This window comes from Symsagittifera roscoffensis, chromosome 3, assembly GCF_963678635.1.
Source record: "Symsagittifera roscoffensis chromosome 3, txSymRosc1.1, whole genome shotgun sequence".
Taxonomy (NCBI): Eukaryota; Metazoa; Xenacoelomorpha; order Acoela; family Convolutidae; genus Symsagittifera; species Symsagittifera roscoffensis.
Window position 1 is genome coordinate 25,402,140 of NC_087064.1, and position 15,385 is coordinate 25,417,524.

Here is a 15,385-nt window from a genome sequence, read left to right on the forward strand (position 1 = left end):
AGACCCTTCAGAAGCTTTGACTTTTTCTAAGCGTTTTACCAAAGACTCTAGCAGGAGTATTACGCAAACAAAAAAAAACGTTTGGTAAACCTGAGTCGTCCGCAGCCCAGAGCATGCCGGTGGAGTATCTTTGATCATCGTGTGTCGTGGTTGACTCAGTGACTTTATTTACGCTTTTATCGGCTGAGGACCTAGCGTCTACTTGCTTGTAGGCGCTATATAATTCAAGGTTTTGTCAGGGTTTGATCTGCTATTCTAAAGTTACATCCTCAGCATCACATTTTAAGCATGCGAAGATCAGACCCCTGGTTGAAAGGAGATGATTACTCAAAACCCATCCCATTTAGGCAAACAGCAAAAGAAACTTACTGTTTTTAGGGATAAATAATTCAGATGAATTTGGAAGTGTTCATTGGGGGTGAAAAAAGTCATTTAAATCTTGGCATACCATTTCAACCTAAATTGCATCAGCAATTCGGCATCCGAGGGGTTAACAGGTTCCAAGTAAGGATATATATGATACAACCTGTAAAGCTTTATTTTATCTGAAACCATTCTCCTGTAATAAATGATATAGGCGAAGACAGAGAAATTTTTTTCCGGAAAAAACTCAAGTGTAATTATTAAGTCAACTCGCACTGAGACGATAACCTCACTTGAGATAAAGTCTATTATTTTTAGCTAAATTTTTCGACCTATCACATTAATTTTATTTGCTACATCAGATGACAAGCAAGAATGACTCTAGGCTGAGTCACAAATCAGAACCACATTTTTTTCAAAAGAGCTGGTTCGATTTGATAGACTTACGATAAACAGTAGGCCTTTGGCACTCACCTTTGAGGTTGCAAAAGTGGAGTTTTCTGTGTTTTGTTTTAAATATTACATCAACGGCAGGTTTAGTTTTAATTACGAGGAGTGTGCAAACAGACGGTTTTTTCTGGAAAACGTGCTGGAAAGATGCGCTCAGTTTCATGCGAAAACTCCTTCTGTCTGGTCTCTCATTTAGATTTGCGACATTTTTTTGGCTCAAAACATCTCTCAAACATGTGATTTCCTTGATAATCAGAAAAACTTATTTTACTATCTGCGCAAAAATTAGCTTTTTGAGTTTCGGTTTTTTAAGACGCTACATTTGCAAAGTGGGTGCTTGCCGTTACCAAGCGAGCAGCAATTTTGATGTTGTGATCAGTTTTTGTTTTAGAATCTGAGAAAAAAATTTTAACGGCGGTTTTCGTTTGTGAAGAGTTAGTTATCTTCTGGCTCACGATATCCAAAGTTCGGCAGATAGAAATTGACAGACGTTTGGTTGATTGAACTTGACAGGCGTTTGGCTGATTCAACTTGACATGCGTTCGGTTGATTGAACTTCGCGGTAATCAAATTGGTCCCAGGAAAATTTGTCTCAGGTCGGTTGTTTGTAAGTTAGATAGAGAATAATTAGATTTAATTGTAAATGCACCGAAATTCAGTGGCAATTAAAAGCAATTGGACCATCTTATAATTCTGACTTATGCAAAAATTCGGGAAAAAAAACTTTTTTTTTCAATAAAATTTTTACATTTGAGAACATATGTTGTTTAAGCAGCAAGGATTGACAGCAAGCACGAAAGATTGCAGCCAACAATTTGCCTTTTTGAGGTCAGGCAGATAAAAAACGATTGTTTTTTGTTTTGTTTTATGAAACCATTACTACGTTAAAATTAAGTTGAAAAGAGTATTAAGTACCGAACCCGCGCCGAAGGGACATGTTTTTTAACTAAATGTAGCCTAAGCGCATCTCCGTATACCGCTAGTTGAGTTTTACTGCGTTTTTACTTCAAGCTATCATGTGTAATTCACGCTTGATTTCAATTAAGAACACTCCAATGTGGCCGCAAATTATTTTTAAGTAACAAATGATGTGTCTTGGAAAATTTTTGGATTTGAAAGTTTGAATCTTTTATTACTAAAACACTTTAGAGATTCTAAATAAATTCTATAAAAAATTAGGATAGCCAGTTGCTCTGCAAGTAAGACAGAATGTTCCGACCGCAGTCTTAAAAAAAATACAAAACAAAGTTTTTTTTTACAAATTGATGTCGTTTTTTTCTGCATGTTGTGATACAAAAATCTGAACAAAAAAGTAGAATTTAGGCATATTGGAGAGTCATAGTAAAATAGGTCAATTGGAAAACAGTTTATAAAGAAAAATGGCTGACTAGAAAAAGGAAAAACAAAATTTTAAAAAATTTAGAAACAAACTTCAAAAAATTTTTCAAGTTTTTCTACACAATTTTTTGAATTATGAAGTTTTTGATTCGCAAAATTGCGCAAAAAAACTTAAGAAAATACCTTTTTTTTGAACAAAACTAAGTTTTCACGACTGAAATTAAGCTTAGAAAACTATTGCAAGCATATACGGTCACCTTATTAGCGCGAAATTAGACCAAAAATCAAAAATCTTAAACCGGTTTTTATCGACACAGTGAAAAAATTTCATTTTTCTCTAATATTGATCGAATCGCGACTTAAGGGGCTTTAATGTGATATATCGCTCATCCCAGTTCAATCATTATTTGTGGTACCTGATTTTGCGTGGAAAAAAACACCCGAATACAAAGTTCCAGCCAATTTTCAATGGTCGGAACAATAAGCTTTTAGAAAACTGATGAATAGTACTTTCTCCTTCTTTCTCCTTTTTTCCATGCCAGTAGATGAGAATTCTGAGTTTTTAACATTTATTTTTTTTTTCAACGTCCATTTTGGCCACTTTTGATGGAAATTCATACAATTTTGTTAGAGGACAAAGATCAATTTATCTTAACTTTCCTTTGTGAAAGTACCAAAAGTTGGAATGAAATTATTACCCAATTTTTCCGGTTTCGAAAATACCAAATATGTTGACTCATTACACTCAAATTTGTAATCTTTCTTAACGGTGGGTCAAACTTGCAGCATTTTTTTTTTCATTTTCTTAAAGAGAAAATTGACCTTTCTTTTCGAGAAAGATTGCCTAAGCTCTCTGTTCCAATTTTACTTAACATGCCGAGTAGCGCTTTTTAGTTGCGGTTTTCCGCTCTAAATCTAGTCGCCCATTTTTCTATGTTGCACCTAGTACACTTCATTTTTTTATTTTCCACAAAAGTACATAGTTTTATGATTGGGTTGGTATTTTTTCAGCCAATTTTCGACTTTTTGATGAAGCGTGTTTAGAGCAATTGTTTTTTATCATCTGAGGAAAGTAGTTGATTGGAGCTCAAATGAAAACAATTTTCATCTGTGATCTTTTTGTGTTAAGATTAGCAGGTTTGAAAGTTACTAATTGGGCCATAATTGGACAATGAACGAGCAAAAGATTGCAATCTTATAACACGCGTAGAGGGCGGATTAAATTGTTCCAAATTGAATACTCAGGTTGACCACCATACATCTAAAATATTTATCATACAATTCCATACATCAAATGTATGGAAAAAAGATTGTCATAAAATTTTCATACAATTTCCAAAAATCGTTGAAAAAAGATATAAACTAATTTCTGTGGCTGTTTGGTTCTTTTAAATCAGTCTGGTGATAAAAACCCAAGGTTTTTGTTTTTTGAAAAAAATGGAAGTTACATGGAAATTGTCTGACTAGCATTTTTTATTGGCGATACAAGTAACTTCGAAAGGGCCCAAAAGTTTTTTTGTTTTTTTTTTCAGCCGCAAATCGAGTTTTGTACTCAAACGAACATTTTCCAAAAAATTTTTTTGCATGCATAATTCAATTTTTTGTGCGCATAACGTAGTTCTGGATACCTTATTATTGGACTTTTTTTCGTTTTCGTTGAAAATTCCTATTTCTTTTGTATGGGATGTTTATGTATGTCTTGATCAAAGTCTGATAGTTTTAAAGTTCAATTTTAAAGTATGTTACTTTCGTTTTATCAATTGTGAAAGACAGCTCTAAAACAATTCAGGTTTTTTTTGCATTGTAAATACAAAACAATCCAACCTTTGGTGCTTTGATGCTTTGAGTAAACTTTTTGGTTTATGGAAAATAATTCTCATACATTTTTCATATATGGAAAAATGATTATCGTAGAGATTTCATACATCTTTCTGTACGAATGGAATTGTATGGAACTTTATGGCAAGGAGTTTTTCACAAATGGAAATTGTATGATAAGAAGTTTTGGTCAACCCGGGTCGTTAAAATTCTCCTAACAAAACAAAAAAAGTGAAAACTTTACATGTGTTTTGTTAAGTTGGGTTGCGTTAGGACAAAAACTGCTGGCACAACAAAATTTCAGAATTTACCAGTATTATGTTTTTGTAAAATTCAGGCCCAAATTGCTACCCTAAATTTTTTTTAAAGCTTATTGAGTCAAACTTTTTGAACTTAAAATTTTTGTTCTCATCTAGAATCTAAACTACGACAGGTTTAAACATATGTTCTACTCCCATTAAAATTTCCAAAATCGCATTTTTAGAAAAATTCGACCTAGAATTCCCAGCGATATTTTGTCTACTTGGAAGCCCACACCCTCTAGGTTATTTTTTCTTCTTGATTTTTTCATGTACACTTTAGTATCAAATTGAAATCTACATTGAATTTTTTCCACGGACGCTTACAAAAGCTACGAGTCGTTTGGTACATTTTCAAAAAATAGTTGCTTGTTTTTGCATAGTTATTTAATTGAAGTAAGTGCACTGTTATTCACACGTGCTTTTTTTCTGAATGAAAAGTTTAAGTTGTCAGCGGCAAAGCTTATGCATTTTATAATTATTATTGTACTAACTTGATAGACTAACTTTAACTTCAATAAAAATGACGCAAAGATCGAAAAAGTCTCATTACATTTTCAATCGATACGTGCGGACACCACAACCGGGCTCAAACCTCGAGCAGCATGAAGGACAGGAAAACGAACTTGAGTCGAAGAGTTTATTGAAATCACAAATCGAAAAGGGCGATCATGAAAAACCAACCCGAATTGAAGAAGAGAATGAACCAGTACAAGATACGACATCAATATCTTTACACTTCGCAAACCAAGATGCTAAAAGACAATCTAAAACACCTGGATCTAATGTTTCCAAGGTCCAGACAGGTACTAAATCTGCAGCCAGAAGTGGCAAAGATTCCAGGGCGCTTTCCAGTAGGGCCAAAACTGCAGTGGTTCCTTCTAAACCTGGGTCAAGATTGAAGTCAAACCAGTCGCAGAAACCAGGGTCAGCGCAGAATAGATCTAAGATTGTGAAAAGTCAGGGAACGCCTGGATCTGGAAAAGAAGACGATGAGGCTGACAATGCAAGGATGCAGCGCAGTTTGAAAGACAGAATTCTCCACTTTAGCGAAGGAGAAGGTAGCGACGAAGATGGAAGCGGATTTGACGAGTTTGCGAGTAAGTATCTGCATTTAAATTTATTTGAAAAAAGTTAACAAATGTATGTTTTTGCATCAAATATTCTTAAAATGATTATCGCGATTGTTACGAAGTAACTGGATTATTTCAAAACTTTATTTGACTGAGTTAGGTTTAGAAATTATTGATTTTCAGGTGAAGATGACGAAAACTGGGACGAATCTGCTAGTGTTACTCAAGCACCTAGGGGATCTACGCGTGAACGAATTGAACAGTTGCGAGAAGAGCCGGATGAAGAACTCTCTTGGGTTCCAAAGTTTATCACGGCCGCCGAAGCAGTTCTGCCTGGAACAGACAGTGACTACGACACAGACCTTGAACTAGATGATGTGAAGATGAAACTCGAAATTGGGATCCAGAACATCTACGAGGGATCCGGTCGGACTATGTACGAGGCCACTTGCCGGACAGAGGGAGTTGTCCCGATCTCATTCATGATGGAACGAATGGAAAACCGATGTGTGACGATGCGCCATCACTACATGAATGACAGGGAAGCAGTGTGTCTTGCCAACGGACTCAAACATAACACTATGACAGAAGAACTAGACCTCGTTGACAATGGAATCGGGACAATCGGCGGCAGAGCTTTTGCTGAAATGGCTGTCAAGAACAAATTTCTGCTCAGACTTAATTTAGCCCAAAATAAATTAGGAAATGAAGGGGTTTACCCGTTCTACAGGGCACTAGAACGTCACGACAATTTACAGACGTTAGTGTTACGTAATAACGGACTGACTAGAACCGGTTTGAAGGAGTTCTGCAAAGCGTTGAGACTAAATAATGGACTACAAGTTTTAGACATCTCGGAGAACTTGCTGGAAGCTCAAAGTGCGATGCTAGTTTTTGAAGCACTTATGCAAAATCTGAGTCTCTTCGACCTTGACATTTCATGGAACCGCATCCAAGGCGACAAGGTTTGGAAATTGTTCGCAAAAATGCTCAAAGCAAACAACTCATTGGAGATTTTTAACTTCGCCAAAAACGGAAGCGGCGACCGGTTTTTCTCTCTGACGTTCAAAATGTGGAAAAAACAGGGCGGCATTAAAATGCTGGACGTGAGTGAAAATAGACTGACAATGCTAGCTGTCAAGAAAATGTCACTGGCGTTGACTAAAAACACGACCTTGGAGTATCTGCGACTCGGAGGAAACCAAATCGGAGACGATGGAGTTGTTTGGTTGCTGAAAAAAGTTCTGAACAAAAACATGACAATTCGAGTTCTCAGCATTGAAAACGTTCGTATTTCTCCCGAGATGATGGAAACAATAGCCGAACTGCAGTCCGACAACGACCGATTCATCATCATTTACGGAAACGGACGAGATATTAGTTCACATGTTGTAGGGATCATCGACAAAGTGGTTAAATACATGAAAGAAAACGAAATTCCGCCGCTTGAGTTGTACTTCCAGAAGCCGACCAAATCAATTCCTCCTTCGGCAATTAACAAAGTCGAGTTGGACGAACTGGAAAAGCTGAAACTCGACAGCGTAATCCATCGGCTCAAATTACTCAATATAAACTTCAACGATGACCAAATTAGGAAACTATTGCTCTATATGGAAGTGGATACTGTAGATGACATCAAAACGATGGTGTTCAACAAACCGACAGGTCTTGAGTCCGACGACGAAGCAAGCGACGAGCTGTTCTCGCTGAATGCATGGGAACCAAAAATGCACAGGTGGCTGGAAAAACAGCTGAAGCTGTTGACTGCAATAGAAATAGCAGATTTCTGCTGGAATTTCCACAGATATTTTTTGTATCTCAAGGCCAAAATAATCGCGACTCGAGAGCAACAAAACGTGCTGCTGGACTCAAAAGTTCTGAAACTTATTACTCTCAGAGAGCTAACACAGCAGTTCAAATAATGTTCACACAGTTCAGATATCTCTTAAGCAACTACACCCTCCTTCGGTACCTAGTATAAGTACAACACCCCTGCGAAGAACTAATTTGGTGGCTAAGCTTATTCAAATATTGAACAAAATAACGAGTTTTGCCTTTTAGCGAAATCGAGAGGTGAGACGGGAGAGAGGGGGAGGGGATGTTTAAGAGGTCACAGTTCAATTATCATATTTGATTTTAAAAAATTTACTTAGTTTGTAAAGGTAAGAATCAATTTCGTTTTATCTGTCTGAAAAATTGTTCATATTTTTTTCAAACGCAATTTTATTATTAGAAGCAGTCAATTTAACATTTATTTTGGCAAATATATGTAAGGATATGGTGAATGTGCGAAAACCAATATTGAGTTAATCATTTCAGTTGATTTTTGCAGATTGTGATATTATATCAAAGCCATTTCATTCTTGATCCACTCAAAGTTTAAATGAACCATCAAACAATTTATCCAACTATCAAACAACTATAATATTTCTTTATATAAAATAGGATAAAATTAAATTTCATTTTTTTTCAATTTTTTTAAATAAAATTTCTTTTCGTTTTCATGATCTTCAATTTGCCAAAACACTAGCAGTTTTTTGCAGAATCCATAATTTTTCATTTTGCAAAAAAATCTGATAATCAAAATCCATTTTCGAAAAAATAAAGTCAACCTCGAGGCCAAGCTGCGTTTTGCAAACACAAGCGAAGAAAATCCAAAAAAAGAGCTCTGAACAGGCAAAACAATTAGGAAAAAAAGAAAAAATTAGAAATACACCTTGAAAAAAAACTTTAAAAATAGGCTTTGAGATTAAGAGTACCACCTTCTTACATCTGATCTACGACCGCTTGTAGTTTTACTAACACTAGCTACCAACAAAGCAGCAAAAAGTCGAGCAAAAAAACTATTTCAATGTTCCGGACTTGAATCTCCGAATAGATAATTAGGAATTCACTGTTGTCCTCGCATATGCATCAAGGTCATTTCAATGTAAACTAATGGTCCAGCTAATGCTGGATGAACCCGTTATATTATTTTAATCATATATTACACTGATACGGAAATGCGTAATTTTCAAAAATTCGAAAAAATGGACACTTCACAAAACCCTATTTAAATCTCTGCATTAGTAGGAGATTAGCTGCTTATATAAGGGAAAATTACTACTCGTTCTTGCAATTGAATTTCTTATCTCAGATTTGGCTGCGTAGTTTTCGAAAAAAAAGTGAAAAAGATTCCAAAAAACTATTTAAAAGCCGAAAAAATGGTTTTTTTTTGTTTTTTTTTCCTAAATACATGAACTATTCTCCATTGAAAAAGAGAAGAGTCTCTTATGCAGAGAAAATTTCTACGCCATGATTTTAAATTTAAGCCTTAATATCAGACTTAACTAGTAGTTTTCTAAAAAAAATTAAAATTTTCAAAAAATAGATTTTCCCGAAGTCCACGAAGTCCATATCGGCTTTTCTACAAGAAAGGTTAGGGTGAAACAATGAACTATTCACCTCAGAATAAGCAAATTAATTTTTGAAGAAAAAAAAGTTTCCGAAAAAAAGGGCAAGTTTTCCAAAAACTGAACCTTTTGTCAGGCCAAATTTTTCCAAAAAGTAGGGCGCAGGGAAGATTATTATTTTTGGTTACACCCTTAACCTCCGATTTAGCCGGGTAGTTTATGGTAGAAGTTTCAAAAATTACCCAAAACGTCAAAGCTTGGACTGGATTGAGGCCATCATTTTTTTTATAATGAGTTTATCAAATAACTGCTAGGGAAGGGGAGAACCCCACGATTTGTTCTTTGGATGAAAACCTTTATCTTAGATTTGTGGACTTAATATTTTAGAAAATCAAAAATCAAAACGAATGGGTCAAACATCCCACTACTGAAGCATTTGAACGCCGTAGAACGTGGGTTAAAATGAAAGAGACCAGTGAAACTTGCATAGAAGAGCAGTCTGTTTGTCCATTGGTACCATTTTTTGAGAAGACGGTACAATAGTTTTCGACAGAGAGGCAAAACGGAGCTTCACGCCACTTAATAAACAACACGAACATAAAAAAGTAGAAAAATTGAATTTTGTTGAAAACATCTGGGTGGGCCAAAATGTTCGTATATCTCAATAAAAGAAAATTATGGGCCCAGCGAAAGCCGGAGGTAACTGTTCGATACTTTTTGAATTTCGTTTTTTTATGCGGGTTGAAATAGGTAATTTCAGAAATTGGACTTCGCTCACAATGTTAATTGTTGTTTTTTAGCAATAATCTTCCCAAAAAAAATATTGAAACTCCGCTTCTGTAGAAAAAAATTATCGCAATCTGCAACTTCAATTGAACCTAAAGATCCAGGTTTGGCGGAATAGTTCTGAAGATAAGACAGAAAATTTCGAAAAACAGTCAAAGAGTCAAAAATTTGGTTTTTCCGATGATGTTTTATACTACCCCTAATCTCTACTGAACCCACTAACCTCGCAAGTTTGGGAAGTTATTTTTTGGGAATGGTCAAAAAATGGAAAAATCACTACTCAGAGTTCCATAATTTGAGGTGTAAAAAAATTGTGCGTAGCCGCTTCTGGAGGGGAATTTTATTTGCTCCACTCATTGAAACAAAAGTCTCAGTCTTGGTAGGTTAGTTTTTGAGAAAACGCAAAATAAAACGTTAAAAATACTGATTAAACTTTCCCACACAGTTTTTTTTGAAGGCAGTACACAAAAGGGTAAAGCAAAGTGATCAGGGGACTATTTAAGCACACAAGGGTATAGTCGGCCTTTCTATGAACTCTCTCTTTTTGAACAATGGTAGACCAGTTTGTGAGGAAAAAATAAAATGTTTGCAAAAAGTGATAAATTCTTCCATAGCGTCTGAAACATTAAATCCAAAAAAACCAATTCTATACATCAGACAGGACTTCTAGGCAAGTACACAACGCAAAACAATTAAAACTCAAATAAGCAACTGAAAAAAACTTCTTGCGAAGCGGAAACAAGGCCGCCAATCATTAAGCAGCAACCAGTTACGCGAAACAAAAACTAATTTTATAGAGAAATTAAAAATATCAAGTTTGCCCTGGTACTAACATGTAGTAACTAAATCCCACCCATTAGGGGGGATTGGATGTTCATGAAATTGAGCATGTCAGCTGCATATCTCCGGTGGGGTCTCTGCAATTTCCCTAATCCCAAAGACACCATCAGAAGTGATTCGACTGATTTTTGATAAACTAGCTATTAACCCCAAAAAAATCTACCGTCCGATTTGATAAAACTTGCTAATTGCAAGCGTAATTAGAATTAAAATTTCTGCGACAAGTGCAAAAAATTTCCAGAGCGTTGCAAAAAAATTTAAATCCCGTATATTTTCATAGTTCCTGTTTTTTCAAAAAGGACAAAATAATAGCCAAAAATAAAAACAACAACATATGCCAATTAATTGCTCATGCCTAAGCACTTTAGCGAACACGAAAGTAACTTCTACGGAAAAGTATGAAAAAAAGAGCGAAATAATTACAACCGTAAAAAAACGCGGGAATTCACAGCGCTCTTGATTTCAAAATTTGAACAATAGTATTAATTTTGACTTCAAACAACCAAATCTCCAAAACTGCTGTGTTTCAGATCTCCGTAAGTGAACCCTTAAAATGGCCGAGAGCATTTAACTGCAATTTCCAAAATCAAAAAAATGAAATAATTTCAATTTCAAAACCCTCAATTTCATAAATGGGATTCATAATCCAGCGTAATTAATTTTAAACTTAACTTTTAATTTAACTTTCAGAAAAAAATCGAAAAAACGTCCCATTTCGGATCATGACAAAAATTGGAACAACCATTTAGCGATGCAAGATTTGCAACGCTTGAGTGTAACCTGACAGTACCTTTCTCTAAAGATTTGAGAACTTCAACTTTTCTTAAGTTTTTTATCTACGTTATGTGAAAAGGTTTGAAAATTATTTTAAAAAATCATAGCTCGAAAAGAAAATTTAAGCACTTATATTTTGAGGCAATATTTGAAACCCCTGAGATCCCTGAGAGCACCCAATTTTGGGGTTTAAAATTTTAACTCATGTCAATTTTCAATATACTCTTTCTTTGATAATTTTGTTTCGAGCAAACCTCATGTTTCGGAAACTAAGAAAATCTGAGCAGTCATAATTAGAGGCACAAATTGCAACGCCTGAAAGTTTCTTGACAGCACCTCCTACCATAGAATTGAAAATTTTAATTTTTTCAATTCAAGTTTTTATGTTCTTTGAAAATTTTTGAAAGTCATAAAAAAACGACATATCTTGCAAACTTAAAGTTTTTGAGAAGTGAGATAATGAGGCAAGACTTGAATCAGTAAAATTAATCTGACAGCACCAAACTACCCGGTTGATATTTTAATTTTTCGTGGAATTTTCAAATTTGAATAAAATAAAAATTTTCGAAGAAAAATCACAAAAAAAACTTTGTATCTCGTAAACTTGAAATATTTGGGTACTCAAATATGGAAGGCCAATTTGAAAGCAGTAGAGTAATCCTGCCGGCATCCCTTTCTCGGGCTCTTAATATCAATTTTGGGGAAAAAAACTGGATTTAAGCTGGAAAATCAAAAATATATATATATATAAGCATTTAATATACGATATAGCTTAAACGTGCACAAATTTTTTCGTTATACAAGCAAAACGTAGCAGTTTAGCGAACACGATAGTTTCTTCTACGGAAAAGTATGGAAAAAAGAGCAAAATAATTACAACCGTAAAAAAAGACGCGGGAATTCACAGCGCGGTTGATTTCAAAATTTGAACGATAAAATTAATTTTGACTTCTAAATATTATATCTCCAAAGCTGCTGTGTTTCAGATCTCTGTAAACGAACCCTTAACATGGCCGACCGCACTTAACTGCAATTTTCAAAATCAAAAAAAAAATAATTTCAATTTCAAAACTGTCAATTTCATAAATGGGAATCATAACCCAGAGTAATTAACTTTAAAATATAAACAATCTTCTTTTCTTAATTTAGCATACAGTTAAATAAAAAATTGGGCAATAATTTTGGGATGAGAGGCAAAATATGCATTTGCTTGTAGTAATCTGACATCACCACACCTAAGGGCCAACAAATTCAGTTATTGGAAAGTATTTATTTGAAGCTTAACTTTTTTGAAATCTTTTAAAAGAGAAAAAAATGTCATTTTAAGAAAACAGAAGGCGTTGAGCAGTCATAATTGTAGTCCAGACAAACATCCTGAGATTACCTTGAGAGCACCCCGCCACGGTGTTGAATATTTCGATTTTAGCAATTCTTTTGGAGGTTAAAATTTTGAGTTAATTAAATTTGTAGAAAACAGCATATCTAAGAAACTAAGATGATTTGAATAATAAAACTTCAAGGCAAGATCTGCATCGTCTGCGAGTGTCCAGAGAACACCCCAATGTAGGGTTGGGAATTTCATTTTTTGCAAGCTTTGTTTGAACACTATTGAAAAAGCATAATTTGAAATTCAAAAACATTTGAGCAGTCACCTTTGGAGGAAAATATTTGCAGCTCTGGGAGTTTGTTGACAGCACTTGATTACAGGGTTGGCATTTTCAAATTTAACTTTCAGAAAAAAATCAAAAAAACGTCCCATATCGGATCATGAAAAAATTGGAACAACCATTTTGCGATGCAAGATTTGCAACATTTGAGTGTAACCTGACAGTACCTTTTTCTAAAGATTTGAGAACGTCACTTTGTGTTAAGTTTTTCATCTAAGTTATGTGAAAATGTTTGAAAAAGCATTTAAAAAAATCATAGCTCGAAAAAAAAATTTAAGCACTCATATTTTGAGGCAAGATTTGAAACCCCTGAGATCCCTGACAGCACCCAATTTCGGGGTTAAAAATTTTAACTCATATCAATTTTCAATATGCTCTTACTTTGATAATTTTGTTTCGAGCAAATCTCATATTTCGGAAACTAAGAAGATCTGAGCAGTCATAATTAGAGGCACAACTTGCAATGCCTGAACGTTTCTTGACAGCACCTCACACCATAGAATTGAGAATTTCAATTTTTTCAATTCAAGTTTTTATATGTACTTTGAAAATTTTTGAAAGCCATAAAAAATGACATATCTTGCAAACTTAAAGTTTTTGAGAATTGAGATAATGAGGCAGGACTTGCAATCACTAAAATTTAGCTGACAGCACCAAACTACAGGGTTGATATTTTAAATTTTTGCGGAACTTTCAAATTTGAATAAAATAAAAATTTTCGAAAAAAAAACACAAAAAAAATAGTATCTCGTAAGCTTGAAATATTTGGGTACTCAAATATGGAGAGCCAATTTGAAAGCAGTAGAGCAATCCTGGCCGCATCCCTTTTTAGGGCTTTTAATTTCAATCTTGGCAAAAAAAAACTGAATTCAAGCTGGAAAATCAAAAAAATTTAATATACGATATAGCTTAAACGTGCACAAATTCTTTCGTTATACATGCAAAAATAATACGTTGAAAAAGCCTACACATAGCGAGATAGTGGAGCCCGCATTTAAATATATACTTGCTTGTAACGCACCTCCAGTGCTTCGAATTTTTAACAACTCATTAAAGCCGCATATATCGAAAATAGGATCTGCATCCTTTGAGTATACTCTGACAGCACCAAATGACAGGGTTCATTAATAAAAAATTGCCAAGATCTTTTATTCAAGTTTTCTAATGCAAATTTTGAAAAACCATAAAAATTTGAATGAGTTCAGAAACGTAGCAGTTTAATGAACACGAAAGTTGCTTCTACGGAAAAGTATGGAAAAAGAGCAAAATAATTACAACCGTAGAAAAAAAAGCGGAAATTCACAGCGCTCTTGATTTCAAAATTTGAAAGATAAAAATAATTTTGACTTCAGACCATCAAATCTCCAAAACTGCTGTGTTTGAAATTTCCGTAAACGAACCCTTAAAATGGCCGACAGCATTTAACTGCAATTTCCAAAATCGAAAAATCAAAATAATTTCAATTTCAAAACCCTCAATTTCATAAATGGGATTTATAATCCGGCGTAAATAATTTAAAAATATCAAGACTCTTTTTTCTTAATTTAACTAACAGTTAAATAAAAAATTGGCAATAATGTTGTGATGAGAGGCAAAATATGCATTTGCTCGTAGTAATCTGACATCACCACACCAAAGGGCTAACAAATTCAGTTTTTGAAAAGTATTTATTTGAAACTTAACATTTTTGAAATTTTTGAAAAAAGAAAAAAATGTCATTTTAAGAAAACAAAAGGCGTTGAGCAGTCATAATTGTAGTCCAGACAAACATCCTGAGATTACCTTGAGAGCACCCCGCCACGGTGTTGAATATTGTGATTTAAGAAATTCTTTTGGAGGTTAAAATTTTGAGTTAATTAAATTTGTAGAAAACGGCATATCTCAGAAACTAAGATGATTTGAATAATAAAACTTCAAGGCAAAATCTGCTTGTCTGCGAGTGTCCAGAGAACACCCCAATGTAGGGTTGGGACTTCGTTTTTTTTTCAAGCTTTGTTTGAAAACTATTGAAAAAGCATAATTTGAAATTCAGTAACATTTGAGCAGTCACCTTTGGAGGAAAAAATTTGCAGCTCTGGGAGTACATTGACAGCACTTGATTACAGGGTTGGCTTTTTCAAATTTAACTTTCAGAAAAAAATCAAAAAAACGTCCCATATCGGATCATAAAAAATTGGAACAACCTTTTTGCGATGCAAGATTTGCAACGCTTGAGTGTAACCTGACAGTACCTTTCTCTATAGATTTGAGAACTTCAACTTTTCTTAAGTTTTTTATCTACGTTATGTGAAAAGGTTTGAAAATATTTTAAAAAATCATAGCTCGAAAAGAAAATTTAAGCACTTATATTTTGAGGCAATATTTGAAACCCCTGAGATCCCTGAGAGCACCCAATTTTGGGGTTTAAAATTTTAACTCATGTCAATTTTCAATATACTCTTTCTTTGATAATTTTGTTTCGAGCAAACCTCATGTTTCGGAAACTAAGAAGATCTGAGCAGTCATAATTAGAGGCACAACTTGCAATGCCTGAAAGTTTCTTGACAGCACCTCACACCATAGAATTGAGAATTTCAATTTTTTCA

The 15,385-nt window shown here is 34.4% G+C and overlaps 1 protein-coding gene across 1 annotated transcript; it reads left to right on the forward strand.

Moving 5' to 3' along the window:
* The first annotated feature begins 4,687 nt into the window (after window positions 1-4,687).
* LOC134842464 (leucine-rich repeat-containing protein 74A-like) lies at window positions 4,688-7,605 on the forward strand. Its single transcript, XM_063858816.1, has 2 exons — window positions 4,688-5,368; window positions 5,525-7,605. The coding sequence occupies exons 1-2, from the start codon at window positions 4,792-4,794 to the stop codon at window positions 7,261-7,263; spliced, it is 2,316 nt and encodes a 771-aa protein (XP_063714886.1). The 5' UTR covers window positions 4,688-4,791; the 3' UTR covers window positions 7,264-7,605.
* Window positions 7,606-15,385: the final 7,780 nt, after the last annotated feature.